Genomic DNA, 24,882 nt, shown 5'->3' with positions numbered 1-24,882 from the left:
CAATTCCCATTCTGGAACAGGGCCCCATTGTGCTAGGCACTGTACAGTTACACAGGCAGAAACAGTGTAGAACTCATCGTCTAAGCAGGCAAACAGTGAGTGGAATAGGGGATAACATTGTGTGTGTAAGTAAAAATACACACATAAATTGTTAGGTACAAATACACATTGGCTTTCAGTGGCCTTAGGGATCAGTTAAGGGACGGTGTTCATGTGTTAAGGATTGATATGTTAGAAAGGACTAGCATGTTTGTGGGAGAAGTCGACAAGAGTGTGTGGAGGCTGGCATCACAAGTGGGTAACACAATAAGAGGTGGGATTAAACTACAGAAACATAGGTACCATAGGTGTTTACTGAAACGCAGCTGGCCTCTGATGGAGTTTAGATTGATTCTTTTTGTTTTATGTTGGTTTTATTGCCTGTCCCTCCTCTGTTGCCTCAACTGCTTCAGTTATTCCCTGCAAATCACAATAGCTCTTCTAAGGGTATGTCTACACTACAGGATTAATCCGAATTTAGATAATTCGAATTTGGGAAACAGGTTGTATAAATTCGATTGTGCGCGGCCACACTAAGCACATTAATTCGGTTTTTAACCACATTAATTCGGTGGTGTGCGGCCACACTACCCCATTAATTTAACCACAGTAATTCGGTGGTGTGCGGCCACACTAACCCTAATTCGAATTAACAAAATCGATTTAGGCGCTACTCCGCTCGTCGAGGTGGAGTACAGAAATCGATTTTAAGTGCCCTTTAATTCGAATTAACTGGCTCTGTAGTGTGGACGGGTGAAGGGTTAATTCGGATTAACGCAGCTAAATCCGAATTAAAGTCGTAGTGTAGACCAGGCCTTAGTGATTGCACTGACGCCTACTGACAAGGGCAGATCATTTCAACTCCCAGTAACCTTGTCACCAAGCTTAGCTTTCAGGTTTGCTCTGCTTTCTGGTGTAAGAAAGGAACTGTACTTTCTTCCAAAACCCTCTTTCCCCTCAGTGAAACGATTTAACCCTCTTGAGAGACAAAAGCAAACTCAGCTCTAGGCTCAGAACAAAGTGCTCTGATCTCAGCAATGTCAGGCAAAGGACCCCAGAGTCCCAGCTAAGATTTCTGTTCTTCCTGGTGGAAGCTTTGCCCCGAGAGAATGAAGAAAGGAGGGTACTACAACAATGTTCAAGAGGCACAGAAAGGGAAGTATGTTTTACAGCTGGTTTAATCTCACTAGCGCTGCACATTTACAGCTTGGCAGTTTCATGTGTCCCTGTTCTCTCTGCATTGCCGTTAGTCAGCTTCCTTGATTCCCCATCCAACGCAGAGGTACAATATCTGGCCTCCTAATCCCACTGCTGTAAGAATATCTTTTATTTGACATGCACAATCACCTTCTGAAGAGCTACTGATTGGTAATTAAACAGGTGAGTGCAACCACAAGTTACTAGACTTGATTGGGATCGCTTGGATAGGGTGACCAAGTGTCCGGTTTTTGACTGGAACACCCGGTCAAAAAGGGGCCCTGGTAAGCTCCGGTCGGCGGTGCTGTGGTGCTAAGGCAGGCTAGTCCCTACCTGTCCTTTCTGGCACTGCGCTGTGCCCTGGAACCAGCCGGGAGCTTGGGGGGCGGTGCCTGCAGTGGGCGAGAGCAGCACGCAGAACTTCCTGCCCTTCCTCCCCCCACCTACAGACCTGCTAGCCGCTTCCAGGCACCCTGCGCCGCTGACTGGGAGCCGCCCCAGGTAAGCCCGCGCCCCCTGCCCCAGCCCTGAACCCCCCCAACCCAGAGCCCCCTCCTGCACCCCAAAGCCTTCATCCCTGGCCCCAGCCCAGAGCCCTCACCCCCAGCCCAGAGACCATACCCCCTCCTATATCCCAACCCCCTCACCCAGCCCTGAACCCCCCCAAACTTGGAGCCCCCTCCTGCACCCTAATCCCCTGCCCCAGACCTGAGCCCCCCCAAACCTGGAGTCCCCTCCTGCACCCCAAAGCACTCATCCCCGGCCCCAGCCCAGAGCCCTCATACACGCTCTGCAACCTAACCCTCTGCCCCAGCCCTGAGACCCCCCTCAATCCAGAGCCCCCGCCTGAACCCCAAAGCCTTCATCCCTGGCCCCAGCCCAGAGCCCTTACCCCCAGCCCAGAGCCCACACCCCCTCCTGTACCACAACCCCCTGGCCCAGCCCTGAACCCCCCCAAACCTGGAGCCCCCTCCTGCACTCCAAACCCCTCATCCCCGGCTCCACCCCAGAGCCCGCACCCCCAGCCAGAAGCCTCACCCCTCCTGCACCTCAACTTCTGCCCCAGCCCAGAGCCCCCTCCCACACCCTGAACCCCTCATCCCTGGCCCCACCCCAGAGCCCTCACCCCCCCTGCACATCCCCCAACCCGGAGCCCCCTCCTGCACACCCAGCCGGAGGCCTCACGCCCTCCCACACCCCAAGCCCCTGCCCCAGCCAAGTGAAAGCGAGTGAGGATGGAGGAGAGCAAGCCACAGAGAGAGGGGGAATGTAGTAAGCAGGACACGGGGCCTCGGGGAAGGGGCGGGGCTAGGGTGTTTGGTTTTGTGCCATTAGAAAGTTGGCAACCCTATTTGCATAGCAGGGCAGAATAATTCCCTCCACTGCAGGAATAACTGAGTGAAATTCGATGGTCTGTGTTATGCAGGAATCCAGACTAGATAAACATATAGTGGGGTCCTGTCTAGCCTTAAGAGTTTATTAAATGGGAGCTGAGCTATTTTGGGGGAGTGAGGGAAGTTTTTTCCCAGCAAAAAAGAGTTACTGGAGAGTTTGCTAAGGAGGAAAGGCCAGTGTGAGGAAACAATGGAAGACTGCATGTCAATTTTTCAATTGTTCTACTCTTTGCAAAACACAAAGTTAGGATGGTTTGGGGCTTTGGGTGGTTTTGTCAAGAATGCAAGTTGTTTCTGTGCTGCAGATCTGCCCAATGCCCTTTTTCAAACATTGTCTTTTTCTTGCAAAATGATCAAATGTCCACCCCAAAAATTCCGCTGAAACAGAGGAGCCTGAAAAAGAATTGGTGTTTGCCTCTCCCTGCACTCCCAGTGGACAACAATCTTTGCAGCTCTTTCTGGAACCATTACCTCATTCTGCCTCAGCCATCAGCTGGTATCTTTCCCTAGAGATTAAACTCCCAGCTTCCCAGCCAGCGACTTGGAAACCTGTCTGTGCAGAAGGCTAAGTTTGTAGTGCCATCTACTGCTGTCTCATAATTTAAACATACAGGCGAGCGCGCGCGCACACACACACAAGCCCACAACGAAAAGCCTTCTCCATTTCATTTTCATGTAGTTAATATCCAAAGCAGTGAAACCTCTTAGTCCAGACAACTCTTGGAGTCAGAGTCCCAAATTTCAGATATACAAAGACCTCAAAGGGTTCAAAGTCATCTTCGGAGAAGACTAGACCAGACTTTTAAATTCCCATAAATTAATACTCCCCCAGTATCAATCAAATTCTCTCTCTTCAGTTTCAGAACCGTCTGAAATAAACAGACAGCATTGTTTTTCTTAGGCCTTGCCTACGAAAAGAAAGGTTTTGCCAGTATAACTGTACTGACAACTCCCCCCATGGTGTGGAGTCACAGCTTATACAGGCAAGAGGTTCTCCCCCTCCCCCAATAATGCTCATACCAGTTTCCCAAACTAAATAAGCTAAACCAACAAAAAGATTTCTTTGCTGGTATAACTGAATCTCCACTAGGGATTTTTGTTGGTTTAAAAAATGTTGTAAAGAATCAGACCCCTAACCAACATTATTATATCAACAAAAGATCTCGCCGTATCCTCATAAAGAACACCCAAACTCCATAGGAATTTTAGTTTACAATTGCTTAAAAAGAAAACCTAAGTAGGTCATGTTCTCAAGAGTTTATTCTTCCTTTAAAGAAATTCATGTTAACAGATATAGCAGTATGGGTATACAGATATAGCTCAAGGACTGGGAGCCACGATCCACCAGGTTCTAATCCCACCTTTGACACTGACTCAGAAAGGTGTCATTTTTTTAATGAAAATGTTTGCAGAAATTGAAAAAAAATTGCCCACATTATCAATAAATACTTAACTGCCTACCTCACATGAATGCTAGTGTTTGAAAAGCACTTTGCAGGTAAGTACTAAGCATTATAAACATTTTGGATAGATATTTTCCAAAGCACCTTAAGTCCCATTTTCAAAAGAGGCTGGCTAACCTAGTGAGGAGGGCTTTAAACTAGCTTCACTGGGGGAAGGAGACCAAAGCCCTGAGGTAAGTGGGGAAATGGGATCCTGGGAGGAAGCAAGAGCAGGAGAGCGCAAGAGGGGAGGACTCCTGTCTCATACTGAGAAAGAGGGACGATCGATGAGTTATCTTAAGTGCCTATACACAAATGCAAGAAGCCTGGGAAACAAGCAGGGAGAACTGGAAGTCCTGGCACAGTCAGGGAACTATGATGCGATTGGAATAACAGACACTTGGTGGGATAACTCACATGACTGGAGTACTGTCATGGATGGATATAAACTGTTCAGGAAGGACAGGCAGGGCAGAAAAGTGGGGGAGTTGCATTGTATGTAAGAGAGGAGTATGACTGCTCAGAGCTCCGGTATAAAACTGCAGAAAAACCTGAGAGTCTCTGGATAAAGTTGAGAAGTGTGAGCAACAAGGGTGATGTCGTGGTCGGAGTCTGCTATAGACCACCAGACCAGGGGGATGAGGTGGACAAGGCGTTCTTCCAGCAACTAACAGAAGTTGCTAGATCGCAGGCCCTGGTTCTCATGGGAGACTTTAATCACCCTGATATCTGCTGGGAGAGCAATACAACGGTGCACAGAAAATCCAGGAAGTTTTTGGAAAGTGTAGGGGACAATTTCCTGGTGCAAGTGCTGGAGGAACCAACTAGGGGCAGAGCTTTTCTTGACCTGCTGCTCACAAACAGGGAAGAATTAGTAGGGGAAGCAAAAGTGGATGGGAACCTGGGAGGCAGTGACCATGAGATGGTCGAGTTCAGGATCCTGACACAAGGAAGAAAGGAGAGCAGCAGAATATGGACCCTGGACTTCAGAAAAGCAGACTGTGACTCCCTCAGGGAACTGATAGGTAGGATCTCCTGGGAGAATAACATGAAGGGCAAAGGGGTCCAGGAGAGCTGGCTGTATTTTAAAGAATCCTTATTGCAGTTGCAGGAACAAACCATCCCGATGTGTAGAAAGAATAGTAAATATGGCAGGCGACCAGCTTGGCTTAACAGTGAAATCCTTGCTGATCTTAAACGCAAAAAAGAAGCTTACAAGAAGTGGAAGATTGGACAAATGACCAGGGAGGAGTATAAAAATATCGCTAAGGCATGCAAGAGTGAAATCAGGAAGGCCAAATCGCACTTGGAGTTGCAGCTAGCAAGAGATGTTAAGAGTAACAAGAAGGGTTTCTTCAGGTATGTTAGCAACAAGAAGAAAGTCAAGGAAAGTGTGGGCCCCTTACTGAATGAGGGAGGCAACCTAGTGACAGAGGATGTGGAAAAAGCTAATGTACTCAATGCTTTTTTTGCCTCTGTCTTCACAAACAAGGTCAGCTCCCAGACTGCTGGACTGGGCAGCACAGTATGGGGAGGAGGTGACCAGCCCTCCGTGGAGAAAGAAGTGGTTCGGGACTATTTAGAAAAACTGGATGAGCACAAATCCATGTGGCCGGATGCGCTGCATCCGAGGGTGCTAAAGGAGTTGGCGGATGTGATTGCGGAGCCATTGGCCATCATCTTTGAAAACTCATGGCGATCGGGGGAGGTCCCGGATGACTGGAAAAAGGCTAATGTAGTGCTCATCTTTAAAAAAGGGAAGGAGGAGGATCCGGGGAACTACAGGCCAGTCAGCCTCACCTCAGTCCCTGGAAAAATCATGGAGCAGGTCCTCAAGGAATCAATTATGAAACACTTAGAGGAGAGGAAAGTGATCAGGAACAGTCAGCATGGATTCACCAAGGGGAAGTCATGACTGACTAACCTAATTGCCTTCTATGAGGAGATAACTGGCTCTGTGGATGAGGGGAAAGCAGTGGATGTGTTATTCCTTGACTTTAGCAAAGCTTTTGATACGGTCTCCCACAGTATTCTTGCCGCCAAGTTAAAGAAGTATGGGCTGGATGAATGGACTGTAAGGTGGATAGAAAGCTGGCTACATCGTCGGGCTCAGCAGGTAGTGATCAATGGCTCCATGTCTAGTTGGCAGCCGGTTTCAAGCGGAGTGCCCCAAGGGTCGGTCCTGGGGCCGGTTTTGTTTAATATCTTTATTAATGATCTGGAGGATGGTGTGGACTGCACTCTCAGCAAGTTTGCAGATGACACTAAACTGGGAGGCGTGGTAGATACGCTGGAGGGTAGGGATCAGATACAGAGGGACCTAGACAAATTAGAGGATTGGGCCAAAAGAAACCTGATGAGGTTCAACAAGGACAAATGCAGAGTCCTGCACTTAGGCCGGAAGAATCCTATGCACTGCTACAGACTAGGGACCGAATGGCTAGGTAGCAGTTCTGCAGAAAAGGACCTAGGGGTCACAGTGGACGAGAAGCTGGATATGAGTCAACAGTGTGCTCTTGTTGCCAAGAAGGCTAATGGCATTTTGGGCTGTATAAGTAGGGGCATTGCCAGCAGATCGAGGGACGTGATCGTTCCCCTTTATGCGACATTGGTGAGGCCTCATCTGGAGTACTGTGTCCTGTTTTGGGCCCCACACTACAAGGAGGATGTGGAAATATTGGAAAGAGTCCAGCGGAGGGCAACAAAAATGATTAGGGGTCTGGAGCACATGACTTATGAGGACAGGCTGAGGGAACTGGGATTGTTTAGTCTCCAGAAGAGAAGAATGAGGGGGGATTTGATAGCTGCTTTCAACTACCTGAAGGGGGGTTCCAAAGAGGATGGATCTAGACTATTCTCAGTGGTGGCAGATGACAGAACAAGGAGCAATGGTCTCAAGTTGCAGTGGGGAAGGTCTAGGTTGGATATTAGGAAACACTATTTCACGAGGAGGGTGGTGAAGCACTGGAATGCTTTACCTAGGGAGGTGGTGGAATCTCCTTCCTTGGAGGTTTTTAAGGCCCGGCTTGACAAAGCCCTGGCTGGGATGATTTAGTTGGGAATTGGTCCTGCTTTGAGCAGGGGGTTGGACTAGATGACCTCCTGAGGTCCCTTCCAACCCTGATATTCTATGATTCTATGATCTAGGTGCTTTTGAAAATTGTGTCGTTTGTCCAGTGTTTGATAACTAATATCCCTAAAAGAGTATGACACAGAAAAGTCTTGTAAAGAAGAACAGGGTCAATTTTTACGGGGGGGGGGGGGGGGAAGGGGGGGGGACACAACAAAAATACCAAGTGAGAACATTCATCTAAATGATTTTTTTTCTCAAATCAGATAGGAAGATAGGGTGGGCCTGAATTGGGAAGGGACTTGAAGGTAAGAACAAGAAGTTTATGGTTGAAGTGAGGAAGAAGGGACTCAAAGAGAGGGATGACATACAGCAATGGGCTAGGATGATGATCTCTGCAGCAATATTTTGAATAGATTTGAGAAAGGACAAGGTGAGAGATGTTCAGGGCTTGGATGAGAGTTTTGTGACTGTGGGTAGAAAGAAAAGATCATATTTCTGAAATGCTGAGTGGAAGAAGTGGCAAAATTTAGATCACAGCTCTACAGTCCTAACATATAAACCCCTTGTTCCCCTACAATTGCTATTTCAATTGCACAGAGTCTCTAAGGCCAATCTCAGACAATTGTTCTAAATTATGTCAAATGGTATGTTTTTTTTCCGGGTGTGTTCCAAATAAGTTTTTGGTTTTTTTTAATTAGAAAAGATTTTGAGATGCATTACAGTCTGACTGTCCAATTACAGCTTACAATTTAATTACATTTACTTATATGGCATCTTGTAACAGTTTGACATGTTCAGCAGAGACAATTGTTGGACAATGTTAAGAAATATAATCTATTGATTGCAACCCTCATGGGTATTCTTCGGTTGAAAGCCATATCATATAGCTCCATATTTTCATTTTTTTATAGACCAAACAGTGCTCATTTATAATTTCAGCACTATCCAGATTTTGTTTCTTATACAAATATGCCATGTGAGCCAAAAATTATGTATTTAATAAAAATGAAGCAAAAAAAAATTCTTATTATAAATCATGTTTATCACAGTAATTTCTAAGGATCACCCCAAAATGCGGCCCCCTGGTGCCAGGCACTGCACAAACACAGAGTGGCAGAAAGACTGTAAACTCTTCTAGGCAGGGACTAAGCAAAAACACAGGCCCAGGGTGGAGGAAAGGGGTATATCACAAACAGAGTGAACTATGTGATGGCAGATAACATTATAATTCCATGGATCGGAAATCACGCGTGAGTCTCAAGCACAGGCCTACCATCAAAATCTTCCAATTCAGTACAGTGGAGAGAAGGGGCTGGGAACGATCTCATCCTGATTTTTGACTCCCAACTGTGTTGAATTTACTATCTTCCATTGGCCTGCGCAGAAAATATGCAGTAGCCATTATACTGATCATTTTAGGCACGCCAGCTTTTCCATAACCAAACATGCCACATTCTACAGTCCATTCCGTCAGTCACTGGGGTTTCCCAATTCTTTTCACTATCTTTTTTTTTAAAGCAGGCAAAATGAGATGTGGTGGATCTACCTGATAGCAATTCTAGTAGATAGGGTTGCCAGCCCTCCAGGATTGTCCTGGAGTCTCCAGGAATTAATCTTTAATTAAAGATTATGTCATGTGATGAAACCGTACTCGTACAGCCAGATGTGGCCCTTGCCCATACTCACGTTAAAGAGTACTTCATTTTGCAAGCAGTTCCATGTAAAGCAATGGGACTACTCGTGGATTAAGGCACTAGTCATCGTGAGTAAGGGGAGAAGGTACCTAACAAATAGGCAACTGGATATAAAGACAAATCCTTCTCTTCTGTTAACAAGCCTATTTTTCTTTCCAGTTAAATTCTGCCCCAAAGGTTCAATTTTAGGGTATGACCACAAGCGGTAAAAAAATGGAGATATCCTATCTCCTAGAACTGGAGGGGACCTTGAAAGGTCATCGAGTCCAGCCCCCTGCCTTCACTAGCAGAACCAAGTACTGATTTTGCCCCAGATCCCTAAGTGGTCCCCTCAAGGATTGAACTCACAACCCTGGGTTTAGCAGGCCAATGCTCAAACCACTGAGCTATCCCTGCCCCCCTCAGCCTTTAACACTCAATGAGATTCCTGGCCATTTTAGTTATTCCCAGTCCTATTCCGGGGAATGACATATACAGAGGGGTGGGGAGCCCGGTTCAGCAATATCACCTTTTTTCAGCATTCACAACTAGGGCAGCAAACATGGGTTCAGCCAAAAGCACTCCTTCCAATTTAATTTTGTCGGCAGGTTTCTGGTAGAGTTGCTCGCTCAGAACCGAAGAAATGTCCCACCTCCTCCCAGTGGTCATGCTCAGGGGAGGTCAACGTGCATAGATTGAAATGTTTACAGAGCAGCCATCCAATAATACGTTTGTTTCCTTCTCGTTGCCAACTGTTGGGGACGTGCAGGATTGCCTGTACATTTGGAGTATTTTCCTCTTCCAGACATAACATGCCAAGGACTAGAGTTGTGTCTCTAGAACAGTGGTTCTCAACCCGCAGCCCAAATTAGCACGCAGCTGCGGCCCAACTGTGCTCAAAAAAATTCAAAATTTGCAGCTCCGGTCTGGCAGGGGGTGGGGCTGACTGAGGGGCAGGCAACGGGGGGGCTCTGGGCAGCGAGGAGGTGGAGGCACTGGGCAGTGGAGGGTTTGTGGGTGGTGCAGGGCAGCAGAGGCCTGGGAACTACGGGTGTGGGGGGGGTGCTGCAGCACCTCCAGGTTTTACTTGGGGTTCAGCTCTTGGCCCTGCGCCACAGGGTCCCAGCTCCTGGCCCTGCTCTGTGGAGGGGTCTCTGTGTGGGGGGCACTGGGCAGGGGAGCGCTGGGTATAGGGAGTTGGGGGAGTGCTGTGGGGGGCGGCATGTGGTGTGGGTCTGCCCCCGAGGGAAAGGGGCAGACTGGCAGTGCAGGGTGGGTAAGCCAATGTGTGCCTGGCACAGTGGTTCTCAACCTGTGGCCCTCAATGGTAAATAGGTTGAGAAGCACTGCTCTAGGACACAGCCTTTAATAAAGGGTGGTGCATCACTGTGCCACCTAAGGAGTTATACAAGGAGGGAACTGTAGCTGAATTCCCATCTCCTCCTCCTCCCCAGTTGCTCCTAGGGGGTGCTGACACACCAGCTCAGCTATGCTGGCTAGTGCATGATGAGGACAGAACAAAGGCTCCACCCAATCCCCACCTCTTCATCTGCTCTTGTGTGTGTGCACACGCATGTGCATGTCAGGGGACAAGCTTGTGCTGTGCTTTTACCTAGGCAAACCCAGATATCCTGTACAGAGGTGTAAGGGGAGGGTCTTACAACCCCATGTAGGGGTGCAGCCAGCCTTGCAATCTAGCCCTAAACTATGCTTACTTCTGATATGGGCCAGTGTCCTCTAAGCACTAGAAGGTGATGCCAAGTATAATTTTTTCACTTGTGACTTACGTTAGAATTGGAATTAATCTATTCGGAGGTGAAAGGCTAATGTGGCAACCCGGCAAAGAGTGCTGGGTGGTGCAATGCTGGAAGTTTTAAACAATAATTACCTCTTTTTTAAAAGCAGTGACCTCCAAAGCTGTCACACAGAGTCTAACAGTGCTGCATTTCAATCAGAGAAACCATATTTCGGATTGTTGCAGTTCAGTGTTTAAAAGAACTGCATTTTTCTGATTCAGAAGCCATGGTGAAGCAGTGCCAGACTTTTCAGAACTGTATCAGTCAAAAACTTTATATGGATTAGAAACTGAAACAAAAGGCGGATTGGTTCAGCACTAACAAAGCAGACCAAGTGTCTTGCTCTGAGGCTTCTCAGTTACTCATCACACTCAGATGTGTCCAGTAGGTAGCACTGTGCCAGTCTACTAGTAACACAAATTACAGTAGTTCCCCTCCCCCCGGCAGTGTTCTCACTGGTACGAGAGAAAATGTTCACAAGATAGGGATTTCAAGCCTTGCAACTAATATTAGAAATGACCTAAAAACATGGGGACATTTCCATAGAAATCATCAGCGATAACTACTAAGCTTCTCTACCTCTGACCTTCTTCTTTTGTTTTTTGTTACTGTTTGTTCTCTATGCGAGTCTTCTTCCAAATCATTGTTGTGCAGCTTCTTTTCTTTACTGATGTTTTATATTGGCTCGTGCATTATCTGTTGCTTCAAAGAAAACTCTTAATTTTACTGGTGGCAGAGGTGCTACCAATCCTGTCCCTGCTCCAGCAAAGGACTCTGTATGAAAAGCAAGAGACACTGGAAACACAAGCAGAAAAGGGAAACACACAGAACCATACATCTTAGAAACGAGTTTTGGGGAAAGAAGGTGGGAACACGTGGAGCAGTTTGGGGAGCCACAGAGGGTAAAACAACATCAATATTCATCTTTTAGCAGCACTCATACTGCCCTAAGAACATATCCAACCTTGGAAACAAAAGACAGCCTCTAACGCAGTGGTTCCCAAACTGGGGTTCATGAACCCTCGGGGGTTCACGAAATGTTACAGGGGGTTCTCGGGGAAAAATCCCCTAATGGCAGACAGAGCTGTCCTTAGGGGCCCTGGGCAGCACGGGACCAGCAGCCCGGAGCCCCTGGACTTCCAAGAGCTAAGCAGATCAAAGCAAGCATATCTATCACACTGAGGAGATTTAAACTTCAAGACTCCTTATAAGAAATGGAAAGGGAGGTGGATATTTTTTGCTGTTTTTAAAATTAAATAGGCAGCTAGTATTGTTTTTAAAATTATTATGAAGAACAAGTTTAAGCTTTGTTGTAACGTGTGTTGTTTGCTTGAACTGCTTAAGACCTGAATGCTTGTATAAGAGGAACTCTTTGAGTTGGCTTCTTAGATACCTTCATGCTGTTTCACATCTGATACCTCTTGATGAAACATAGGAGCCTTGTCTTAAAACAGGCTTATTCAAAGTGATACAAGCTACCAAAGTGAGATCTTGGAAGAGTGTTGCCGTTTTCATAATGTAATAAAAATACTGTAATGATAAATAATAATTAATAATAAATTGTGTGTAATAAGCATGTCACAAAAACAAATTTTATATTTCCAAGATCACTGCTTTTATAATTTATACTCAGGTAAAGGAGAAAATCCCTGGAAATATTCTTTTTTAGGAGGGGGTTCACGAGACTTGACATTTTGGTGAAAGGGGTTCACAGGTTGTTAAAGTTTGGGAACCACTACTCTAGGGAAAGGAACAGGCACAGCAGTGTCTGGGGTTATAAGCACAAAAGCAAGTTGTTCATTTCACTGACTGTCATGAGGAAACTTTGTGAGTGAGGAGGGCAGAAGGGAAAGAATTTGGTCTTCCCTGGGTATTTCACAAGGAGAATATTCTGCCTAGTGATCAGTAGAAGAGGGAGATCTGTAGACTTCAGAATTATGGAGATTCAACAGAGGAAAAAGCAAATCTCTATAGCAAAAATATATATGGGCAAGTGTTACATACATGTATCTAAAGTTGGGAGCGCTTACAAGCCAAGGCAGTGATACAATAATGACTGTATATAGCAACTCTCAGGGAATTGATAACACTATGGCAATTCCTTTACAAGTGATGCTTTCTAATAATTATAGGCCAGATTCTGATACGTGTAATTCCAGCTTAGTAGTACCCTACTTTATGAGTAAGGGCTGATTTCAAATGGGATGCTTCATAGAGGAAGGAACTATTGACTCAGACTATTAGAATCTAGCCCTACATAAATAACTTCTGGCACAGTGTAATAGCATTTAAACTACCAGCGGAGTGGTTCACGTTCCCAGCATTGGTCAGGCCCTTCAGTCAATGATACCTGCAAAAATTCCCAGTATTTTACCCAGCAACGGGAGAGGGGAGATTTTTGCTCTAATTTCACAAGTTGTGCAACAACTTGTACTGTCACAATGCGAGTACAACACTTAATCCAATAAAACATGCCAGGAATGTTTAAAATCCAGGCCTTTGGGATTTCCTCTTCTATAAATGCACCGCAGTTAGAACCAAAAATAGCTCTGAGATATGAAATACTGAACCCACTGGAGCTACACACTGGTGAATCATTCTCCCCTATCCCCCATTTTAGGTGGGAGATCACCACAGGTGAATGGAGAGGTATGGCGTGCATGGAGCCTAGCAATGGGAACAGATGGAAGGTACAAGAGAGTAGAATTATACCTTACGAAAAGAGAATCTCAGCATTTGCTCATCCAGAACATAAATTGGGAACAGTCTATTGGAGACATGAGGTTTCTGTCATTTAATGCAATGCCTTCTCTTTATTCTTGGAAAAAACCCTGCCGTTTCTATTTAAAAGGCAAAGGATATCAAAATACTATTTCTTTTCTGGCTTTCTATTGCCTGCCACTAGATAACCATCTAGAAAAGTTGAGGGAAGAGAAACAGGATAAGGGGATAGCAAAAGCATTGGCAGGTACTCATACAAAGATGAATCCTGCTTGCACAGACACTTTGAAAACTCTTTTTCTTTGGTTTCTCAGCAAATGCAGTAGCCATATGACTGGCAACAGCTTTAAAAACAAACCCCAAACCATCAATCCACAATCACTGCAAAATTGTCAAGTGTTGGAAATACATCCTTTCTGCTTTTCTTTAGAGAAAATCCACTTAAACCTTTATGCTTGTTAATAGCTTATGAGAAGCCGGAGATCTGCAACAGTTACAGCTACATAGCATGCAAATCTCATTCGGACACTGTCATTGTCAATCCTGCCTCCTGTGCGGGAAGCATGTCAAAGGGAAACAAAACAGAGAGTGTGCTGCAGCACTTGACACCACCTCCTCCCCCTGCTTGCAGGGCTGAGTTAGTTCAGAGCCTTCCTGGCTGAATGGTATTCTCTTTTCGAACAGCCCCCCATCACCACCACCCAATGCTTGGGGAAAGCTTTGATGTCTTCAGGGGAGAAAAGCAAACCCTCTTTATCTGTCGCTCTGAACGATTGCTAAGGCATTGCCTTTGTGAAACACTCCAAAGAAACAGTCTGCCATCAGCCCATTGTAAATGCATGCACGTTACATGCAGAAATACCTTGTAAAATATACGGATATGCATCGGTGCAGGATGAATGGAATAAAAGGAAGCAGCTCACAGAGAATATCCCTTGAGGGGCTGCCATAGCTAGTTTCAAAAAGGACTGTTCCTGCCAACATTCTGTGGGATTTCTCCAGCACAGGCTTCAGCTGGCTGACTGCGCTATAATCTCAGTCGGAGACAGACGATAGCCTTAGAAGAAGCATAAGGCTTAAAAGGGCAAGAGAGCCAGCGTTCCCATCTTTTCAGGAAGCTTTGGGGATAAGCTGGGATAGACATCAGGAGATATTTCTGCCCCCAGCAGTGTGTGTGAGAATGTGAGTTGGAAAACAGACCGCAGTCCTACTCAGATGCTTTCTATCAGCTTATCTGAGGCTTTAAAAGGGCACCCTCTCTGTATTTCATAGTGCCTCTTAGTACGAGGCCAACTCGGTGGACTTGCATTAGTTTATCATGTCCTGAATTCTTGGTATCAGAGCGTCACACTAGTGCCAGTGGAAGTTACCTACACTCAGTGATTTCTGATGCATAAGGCACTGCAGCATGCGTGGAACAGACAATTGCACAGTAGTGCTTGATAGAGAGAATATCACTGTCACACACGCACACACCCTTCCTTATACCTCTGGCAACACATGAGAGAATGGAGAGTCTGTAGTAAGCAAAGCATCATTTCCAACCACAGTCCCCCACGACCACCCCCAAATGCCAATATGGTGCTGCCATCGTTTTACGTCACCCCATCCTTCCATTCCCTGCTCATGATCCACCATGGGAAAATTCAGATGGAGTTACTGAAGATAGGCACTCCAACAAAACACTTTCCCATGCAGAGATCTGGATGGGGCTACTTTGAAACAAGAGGAACTCCCTTTCTCTTCTGCCTTGCCAATCAAGTCACTTCATTTTTACATGGGTAACAGCATTCATGATCCACATCCCTGACCGTGCTCCCTCAATCAGCCTCCAAACCCCTCACTTTCATGCGCCTGGCAGAGAAACACCCACTAGCTGGCTTTTACCAGCTGCTTTATCTATTAAAATGATGACGTAGAGATGCACGCACGTACATGCCATCATGTGTGCTCCAGTGACGCGTGAGTATTGGGTAAATCCAGGCCACAGAATAAAAACCTCAGATAACCCAAACTAGACGAGGCAGGCATTGCATTCTACCCATAGCTCAGAGACATTCACACAAGGACCCACAACTGCTGGGGAAGAAAAATCACCTGCAGACTCCTGATACAGGGCTTAATGCTGCAAGGTGCTGATCTAAAAGAACATTTAACCATACGCTTAACTTTAGCCATGTGAATAATCCCTCTGACTTCAATGAGTCTATTCATGTAGTTAAAGTTAACCATTGTATTCAGGTAGTCAAAGGCATACATACAAGTGACCTTTTGTTCAGTATGTTTTGCCCTATATCGGTGTTGCGACCTACCTGTGTAGAACACAGGGAAACGGGAGGGTAAGGAGGATACCTAGATTACCTTGATCCTGATTTACCACAACCAAAGAAAGATTGGCCTAGACATTGCTTACATCCAACTTTCAGTGCTCACAAATTGGAGGAAACAATATAAAAAAACAAAACTTTCAATACCCAGCGTTTTCCCCCCACCTCTTACTAAAAAAAGGGGAAACAAAGGCAAACAGCTCTCAGTCTCAGATGCGTACTCACCCAGAAGAGAAGGTTGAAGACAAACATTAGGTACTTGATGCACTGCAGGCAGTTGTGAGCCATGCTGCACCTCTTCAGCTCTAGGAGAAAAATAAACGAGAGATCCAGGTAAAAGACAACGTACTTGTTCCCCTTGGGGGATGTGTACTTAGCCTTGGTGGCTTTAGGGCCCGGGTTGGTGTGGAATCCAAAAAATGAGTTGCTGGCGGCCCCAAACTGGCCGCCATACATGCTGCTGTAGCGACGGAAGGCGCCATTTGGAAAACTGTAATCCTTGCTGTCCAAAGAAGGACTCCTGTGATAGGTCGATTCATCGGTGCTAGACCTGCGCATGGTGACTTCCGATTGTTCCACAGTTACTACTGATGTGATAGTTGTTGGATGTTGGCGGTGGGGGGCAATACGTTTATTTATTTTTTCCTCTCTCCTTATCCCCCTATTGCTTTGCACCAGCTGTTCTTTGGTCTGCCATTCTGTCAAGGAGTTAAGTGTGCTGTAAAGCAGAGGTTGGCAAACTGGAGTCTGCTCAGCCAGGAGTTAGGGAACAGCGTGCTTCCGTGTGAGAGAGACTTCTGAACAAGTAAACATTCCCTTTGGTTTCACGCTTTCCCCCCCCCAGCCCGCCCTACTACCAAAAAGCAAATGAAGAGACAGAGATATACTGTACCCAAAGCAATTAATTTTAAAAAAAGGAAGTATGATCTCGCTTTTGTCGCAAATGCCATATAAAACCCTGGCTCCACATGCTAAAAACACACAAGAGGGAAGGTGCACAGACTTGTGGGCAAGAACAGAAATTATCCAAAAGGCAAGCAGCTCCCATGCCCCATTCCTCTTTGCCACTTTGCTCTGCCCTGAGATGCTCAGCTCACTTTAAAGATCCCTGTTTCTCCTCACACAGACAGAGCCTATGGTAAGTGAGCCACGGAGCTTCATTCACAGTGCTGCTGACACTCCTCTGAGACTCCAGTCCAATCATGCTCTCTGCTAGTATACAGTCACAGCTCTGTGGTCCATCCCTGCATCTGAAGCGAGAGGCAGAGAGAATGAGCGTTCTTACTGTATCTCATGAATGCCTGCTCAGCATTCTCTCCGGCTCCTGCCCTCCCCCAGCCAATCAAAATTACCTTCAGACAACATTACTCCGCACCACCACTACCTTGTTTAAAATAAAAACCTCCCCTTGGTTTCTTCTCAGCAAATCCAACATAAGCTGCTTTTAACCAATCACTGCACAGGTGGAGGGACTACAGTATGTATCTTAGATTTAACCAGGTCCATTCCCCTGGGTAATTCTATTCTCTATCAGTCCTGTGTACATCAAAGCTTGGAGCAGGTTTTAATCATCCTAGCTGCTAGTGGCTCCTCAGATTTGTAGTTCTCAGCAAAGAGCAACTGAATTTAGATTTGGTCTGAAATGCAATTGGTCCTGCAAGGATTGGTATGCATACATTACACATCCAGATTCACAGGCACACATATAGAATGTGCTGCATATGGCATACACATAGAGAGTGCTATAGATGACAGCAAATGTATTTATTAATCCACTTATGACTATTTATCAGATTTTAGACCCAAAAAATCATGAAAGTCCCATGGATATATATTTGTTTTTGCAGGAGATGCTCTTAAAACTCACTTGCCTGAAGACTGGTCTGACCTATCTATTATGTTTACTCAGTGTGGGGACTACTCTTTTTACTTTTTTTCAAATCAGTATCATCTGACTTGTCACTCAGTTTAAGGCTATTTCATTACATTTGCTTCTCTACCTACCTATCTGTTTTTCCATACCCAATCTATTGGGTTGGCGTCACGCTCTGTGTGTGGGGCTCACCTCCCCACAACTGGCCCAAGCTGCTCTAACACTTCCGCAACTAGTAGAAAATCTTTCACACAATGCAACTTTCTCAGAGAGGAAGGATGTGCTTGTAGTTAAAGCATTGGACTAGAACGCAGGAGAGCTAGACTCAATTCCCTGCTCTGTCACATACTCCCTGTGAGACCCTGGCAAGACGTTTTTGATTTCCTTCTGCCTCAGCTCCCCATCTGTAATATTAACACCTCATTTCTGACATCCTTTGTCTTAGCAATTTATATTGCAAGCCCTTGGGGCAGGGACTGTCTCTTACTATGCATATTGGGGCAGGGTGAAGAGGTGGCTGGCTGATATTTTTAAAGATTTGTTCATGTGAAGAAATAGGCCAGATAAAACCAGGTCATGCGCGCGCGCGCGCGTGCACACCCACACACACACACACACCAATCAATCTATTTAGCAGCAAAGTTGCCTTTCTTAGTTCATTCCTGCAAACAAGCCCCTGATTCAGTTCATTTATAAATCGTGAAGACTTCCATTCATCTTCTTCCCCAATATATAAATATACAGCACACACCTGCTGCTAGTATTAGAGAGAAAGCACTGCACTAGGTGCTAAGAACATTCCAACTCTGACTCTTAGCCCACACGCCTCTACAGCCTTGTGTAAGTCATAACTTTTTTGTACCCCAGTTTCCTTATCTATAACAACAAAGATATTTCACAAGTGGGGCTCTTTCAGGCCTACAGCAGCTGTCCTTCCCTTTCCTTACAGGTACAAACTCCATCCCCAATATAAACTCCTTCTCATCTAGGATACGCAAACAGTCCAAAACAAACAATCCTTCCAGCTCTGAGTTCTGATTCACCACTTACTTCTCCTGTAGCTTCCCTCTCTGCTTCCGTCTAGGTATGTAAGGCAGGCAGACCCATTTGGCTGATGAGCTCAGCTGCCTCAACCTTACAGAACCTTAACCCTTCCCTACCTGGTCCCTGATTGCTGCAGATAAGCCCAGGAGAGGATGAAAATTTGAATCATCTGACTTCTATGAGGTGGCCCCAGCGTCTTCGTAAGACACAGATCGGTAGTGTACCCTGTCCATAACAATACCTCACAAAGGGATGATGGAGATTAATTAATGTTTGATAATTTTTTTTTTAAGATAAAGAGTACTTAAGTATGATAACAGCCTCTGCATGACCATCTCAACACAAATTGTTTGCTATCATCATTTAATTCTAGTTGTTTCTTTTTAAACCACTTTGCTCATACCAAACATATCTAGGTGCTGCTGATGCACACATCCACTTGGTGCAGCCCAATGTACCTGGCATCTCTCAATATCCCAGAATGAGGGTAGGGTGACCAGATATCTAGGTGTTTGTCTCGATATTTCGCGGCATTCCTTTTTTTTTTTTTGCTCCACCGGTGACCCTCCCCCCCATGTGTCCTGATATTTTCTTCTTCTCATCTGGTCACCCTAAATGAGGGTAATGAAGGGAATGATAATCCAAAGGGAATTTCCCCATGCATTTTAGAAGCAGGCTTTCTGTGCCTCTGCCCATGCCATCCAAGTTTATCCTCACAGGGGTCCTGAGGAAACTCAGGGATTTTAATCATTAAAGCTCCCTTACTTCCCATCTCGGTGCTGTATAGAGCAAATTCCATGCTCCAAGCAGGGAAACCCACAACCACTTCACCTAAAACAGCCCAAAAAGACATCCATGGGAAAGAGTGAAGCACCTCTGCAGCAATCCCCACCTCTACCGACATGGGGGATGGGAGAGTGGTGTAGGACGGAGGAAAGATTAGCTTTCTGGTTAAAGGAGTGGACGGAGAAGGAGAAAATCTGGATTCAATTCTCAGCTCTTCCACAGACTACCTGTGTGACCTTGCACAAGTCATTTGGTAGCTTAGTTCATCTTCTGCAAAATAGGGGTAACAATACTTCCCAAGCTCACAGGGGTGCTGTGAGATTTAAATAATGTCTGAGAGGCACTCAGCTACTGCTATGATGGGGCCATATATGTGTGGCCACCTGCACCCCTGTATTCACCCACTACTGTAATAACCGTTGTACAAAATATGCCTTGTGAGGTATCATTTGAAAACTAATAACTGGCTGGTCAACATAATCATGGTGAAATGTGTGTAGCAACATTATATGTGAAGTTATGAACATAAGTTGAAATCATGACCGAAGTGCATTCACCACTTGGAGAATGAGTAAACCTGCTTCTCAAAGTCAAAGGACAAGCTGACACCTTGCCAAAGCTGATGGGCAATCACCTAACAGATGGAAACAGATCTGCATCTTATCGAACAACAGCATGGAATCACTTTCAATACCTTGGGGGGGGGGGGGCAATGGACCTAATAGATCTGGACTGTCCAGGAGAGGGCTGGACAGTGCTGCACACACGTTTTTTGGGGGAAATCCCGGACTGGGAGTGTGTTTGGGTCATCTTGCAACTAGTAACCAAGGCTGCTGGGAGCCAGAGTGTGACTGGTGTTGCTGACAGGCTGCTGGTGTCAGAGTTGCTGGACCAGGGCCATGGCTATACACAGACACTCAGGGTGTGACCTGCATGCTGTTTGGGAGGAGCCCAGGTTGGGAGCTACAGCAGCAAAGCATTGTGAGGCATCCCAGGTTGCAGGGCAGGGATGACACTGCCCCTCACTGGTCTGGATTGCAGCCCATAATGCCATAGTATGTAAATAAAAAGAACTACCAAACTAAAAGAATGAGTGGTGTATGTAGGTTGCTAAGCACTGCCCCTTTCTTAGGGGTCAGCAAACACCCATGTGCCTCCGGGATGTACAATGTGAGTGAGAAGTGATTCACACCATTTAGCACACACCCCTTGTGAGCCTACAGAAATGCACACGATTATAAATGAAGCAATATAAAGAAAAACTAGATATAATGCCTCTCATACTCTGCTGAAATAGTGTCATATCACCATTTATTAACAACAATGGTGCCTCACAGTGTTTCCAGAGTGTAATAGGGACCAGTTTAACATCTCCATTATAAACCCTATTTCTGAGGGGCTCAAAACTAGTTCATTTTCACTGGCCTCCATATGTCACATTATGTGCAAATGCCATTCATTAAAACAGATTTGACCCTCCCTCATGGCGAGAAATCAATCGCCCAATAAAAATAAACAGCAAATTCTCAAGCTCCTTTTCCCTCCTCCTCCTTTTCCCCCCCTCTTCCCAACATAAGGTCATGGGGAACAGGAAGGAACCTGACACTCTTGAGAGGATGGCACAGCACAAATATTAAAACCTGCCACACAATCAGTCCTTAATGCACATGTGTGGATTTATTTATAAAGCCAAGACGTGAAGCAGAAGAAAGAGTTTCTAAAAGTGGCTCCTGGGTAATAAATAATAAACAACATACAGGGCTACCTTTCAGACAGGAGTCTTTCCACACTGAAGTGGCCAGACATGGGCTAGTGCCAGTGCACCCCAATATGAAGGATGGTTCCACCTCAACCTTCACCACCCCAGTGACAATATAGCTCACAGTATTGGCAGCTCTTTTAAGGCAGCATTTCTCAAATGCGGCCACCAGGGGCTTTTCTTGCGGCCACAGCCTCCTGGGCTGTTGTGGGGGGGAGGGGAAGTAGCGAGTGGCCCCTCCCCCCGCTGTTGCTCCTGGATGCACTGTCTTGGTGTTGATTGCTGGGGCGCCAGCAGGGGTGGGGCCCTGCCCCCCCTTTGGAGACACCTGGGGCACAGTGTTGGAGAAGCAGGCAGCCAGTGAGTTCCCCACCTTCCCAGGGGCGGTTGGGCTCAGTCCTCAGCCCTGGAGTGGTGGGGCAGCATGCTCTGGCCACAGGTCTTCGGGCTCCAGTCCCCCACTGCCTCCCCCCCATCCACTCCATTCCTCCTGGCCCCTGCTGCCTCCCTCGACCCCCCCACCCAGCCACCCATCCAGGGCTTAATTTGTCCCAAGGCTTAACAGGGCTGAGTAAATCTGTTGTAAAAAGCAATACTTGTATGTCTGTTAACATCACTTTTCACAGCCGCACTCTGTGGCCACCAAAAAATTTGTCCCAAGAACCCCTGTTTTAAGGCATCTTTTTGGCAGGGAGCTTGCTATTCTCTCTTCCGTCTAATATCTATCTGTTGCTCACTATCAATATACAGTAATATACAAAAACTATGCGAATAGCGTAGCTGAATTCGACGTATCGCAGCCGACTTACCCCGCTGTGAGGACGGCGGCAAAATTGACCTCCGCGGCTTCCCGTCGACGGCTCTTACTCCCACCTTCGCTGGTGGAGTAAGAGCGTCGATTTGGGGATCGATTGTCACGTCCTGACGGGACGCGATAAATCGATCCCCGAGAGGTCGATTTCTACCTGCCGATTCAGGCGGGTAGTGTAGACCTGCCCTGATTCAGTGGCCAATAACATGCACATATAGAATCCACCTCTTTTTGATCAATTCTGTTCTAAATTAGAAATTCCTGCAGGAGACAGGAAGAAGTTTTGCACCTCAAATGCAGAGCCCTATAGAAACAGCATTGCCATCAAAGGGCTAGATTCTGAATTGGACTATGTGCCCACAAGGCAGTCAAAACCCTCCTAACCGCTATCCAAGGGCTACCTGGACTTTAGATATGGGTGATTATGAGTAAATAGGGCTACTCACTTGTTCCCTCCCTGGAGCAAGTGGGCAGGAAAAAGCAAGGAATGGGCAAAGCCCCCTTGGTCTCCAGCCAGAGTAGCTGAACCAGTCCAGGAGGGATGTAGTAATTTTCTGCTCATATAGGCCAGCAATAAATTAATCCCCCCGTCAAGCAAGGAAAAAACAGGGAAGGAATCCCAAACCAGCCCACATTAATCTTTATTACCCATCCACTTTCCACATTCTCAATTGCATCTGTACATTGTTATCCTTTGGCCAGTTTATATTGATTCTCACATACAAGAAAGAAATCACTGTGCAGTCTCACTAACAGAGATTCAGTTGGTGCGGATTTCAGTGGTACACTAACATTTATGTTGTGACAGCTCTGTCCACATTGGTGTGAGTGGAAGTGTCATGTCATGGTGGAGTAGATTTACGTCACAAAATCCTGGCCCATGGAGTAAAGAAGATTGCACAGTAATAACGTAAAACAAAGTCCTGGCAAAAGATCGATACTGTAACAGGCTTAGATGTTAAAGGCAGAATTGTAACAACTCCATTACCCTTTTACATCCTCTCTCTGAGCAATCTCATCCATTTACATGGCTTCAGATAGCATCTCTATACTAACAACTCACAAATCTACCTCTTCACTCCTAATCTGTCTCCTTCCATCCAACCATCTTGGCCTGTCTCTTTGACAACTCCTCTTAGCTGCCTCATCCTCTGCTTACACTTAACAAGGTGAAAACCAAACTCCTTATCTTCCTTCCCTAAACTTCACCCTTTTTCTATCATGATTAACCAAACTACCATCTTTCCTGCCAAATGGGCCTGTAATCTGGGGGTTATATTTGGCTACTCCCATATCCAGGCCACCTCCAAATTCTCTTCCTTCTTCCTCCTCCACAAGAGTTCCCAGGTCTATGCTTTCCTTTCCATCACTATGGCTAAATCTTGCAGAGTCAGATTTGAAGTCAATTGAAACCAATGGATTTTGGATCACTCCTTCATTGTGTCCACCTTCACTACTACATCCTCCCTCCTCTATGACCTCTCTCTCACGTATGCACACATTTCCCTCTTTGATCCATACAAGATACAATGACTTAACTCATCGTCTTTCTTCGTCAGTTCGTTCATGTCACTCCTTTCTTTGAATCATTCCAACCGCTCCCCATTTGCTATTGCTGGAACTTTAAGCTTCTTTTCACTGTCTTCAAAGCTCTAGACAACTCTGTCCCTGCCCTTAATCAAGCTGGTCTCAACTTGCATTACCCCCTCTCCTATGCTCCAGCAGTGTCCCTACCTTCAACAGCCCATTTGTGATCTTCTCACATAAACCCTACCAAGTATTCTCCTATGCTGCCTCCTACATATGGCACAATAGTCCTTTGCTCATCTGCAAGAATCCTACTTTGCCTTTCTTTCCAAGAATTTTCACTTTAAATTGTGGTGATGATTCCAGAGCAGTCAAATCTATTACAAAGTGGCCCACCGAATAAAAATGGCAACCACTGCAAAAACTATAGTATATTTAGGTGTCTCCCTCTATTCTTCCACCATGTGTACATGCAACACTGCACTCTACTAGATCGAAAATGACACATGCTCAAGCGTATGTGGTTCTAAGACCTAATACTATCACAGGAATGTCTCTTTCATAGGTTACTGTGATGGTTCCATGGGTTAGTATGATTATAAATCAATTATGGGTTTATTAATACACAGTAAATACTTAAACATGTTAATTAAATATGCATACACAGAGACCTTCAATGCTTCACATTAAAGCATTAATTAAAACTGACTGCACTGCTTCTCTCTCTGCAACAAGATAACTAGTAAATAAACCTCCTTTCTGCTGTTTTTCCAATGCGCATGTAATGCCTTAAGAGCTGCTGTGAGGTCAAATTTGGCCCAAAAATTTAGGCTTTGTAAAAACAAGCTGTTCCAAAGGCTAAGACTAATAGAAATGTCTCCATTATATTTTTAAACATTACAGTAGAATCTTTAAAAAAAAAAATCTAAATAAGCATTCCTCTGGCCTGTTTGCAACTCCAGAACTGTGAGAGTGAAACTGAAATGAAAAAGAAAAAATCATGAAGCTAACTAATCTATTTTCATTGTCTAAGTCTAGAGAAATGCAAAAAGTAAACAAAGAACAACAGCAGTAAAAGATGCATTTGATTTTTTTAAAGTTCTTTTGCTGTTAATAATCCACAGCTATCAAAATCACAAGTAACTAACTTCTTTCACAATATGGGCGTTCCTGGTGTTCCATTGACCTGCACCGTGTGCAGTCGTTTACACTCAGCCAAAGTTGGGACAACGTGCGTGCTCTGATTTGGAAACATTTTACACTCATTTTGCACAGCTGTAAATGATTTTTACAAAGTGCAGGACAAGAGAGAATCAGGCTTACGATTTTTGACCTGACCATGTCCATGTAAGATAAATGGTGGAACAGAGCCATTTAAACAACTAACAAAATCATCCAAAGCCCAAGATTTGGTGGTGAT

The 24,882-nt window shown here is 45.5% G+C and overlaps 1 protein-coding gene across 3 annotated transcripts in view; it reads right to left on the bottom strand.

The window, feature by feature from the left end:
* Nucleotides 1-24,882, bottom strand: part of TSPAN4 (tetraspanin 4) — a 422,001-nt gene that overhangs the window by 280,152 nt on the left and 116,967 nt on the right. For 2 of the 3 annotated variants that reach the window (XM_024216440.1, XM_024216406.2), the window contains one exon: nucleotides 15,888-15,967. In XM_024216440.1, coding sequence (XP_024072208.1) covers nucleotides 15,888-15,950 — 63 coding nt within the window. In that variant the 5' untranslated portion in view covers nucleotides 15,951-15,967. Of the gene's footprint in view, nucleotides 1-15,887; nucleotides 16,221-24,882 lie in introns of those variants that run through there. The other variant, XM_024216398.1, reaches the window with a different exon arrangement.

Source organism: Terrapene carolina, unplaced genomic scaffold, assembly GCF_002925995.2.
Source record: "Terrapene carolina triunguis isolate 2854851 unplaced genomic scaffold, T_m_triunguis-2.0 Scaffold171, whole genome shotgun sequence".
NCBI classification, from domain to species: domain Eukaryota; kingdom Metazoa; phylum Chordata; order Testudines; family Emydidae; genus Terrapene; species Terrapene triunguis.
The sequence above is the reverse complement of the archived record's forward strand: the minus strand, read 5'-3'. Positions and strand labels throughout refer to the sequence as shown.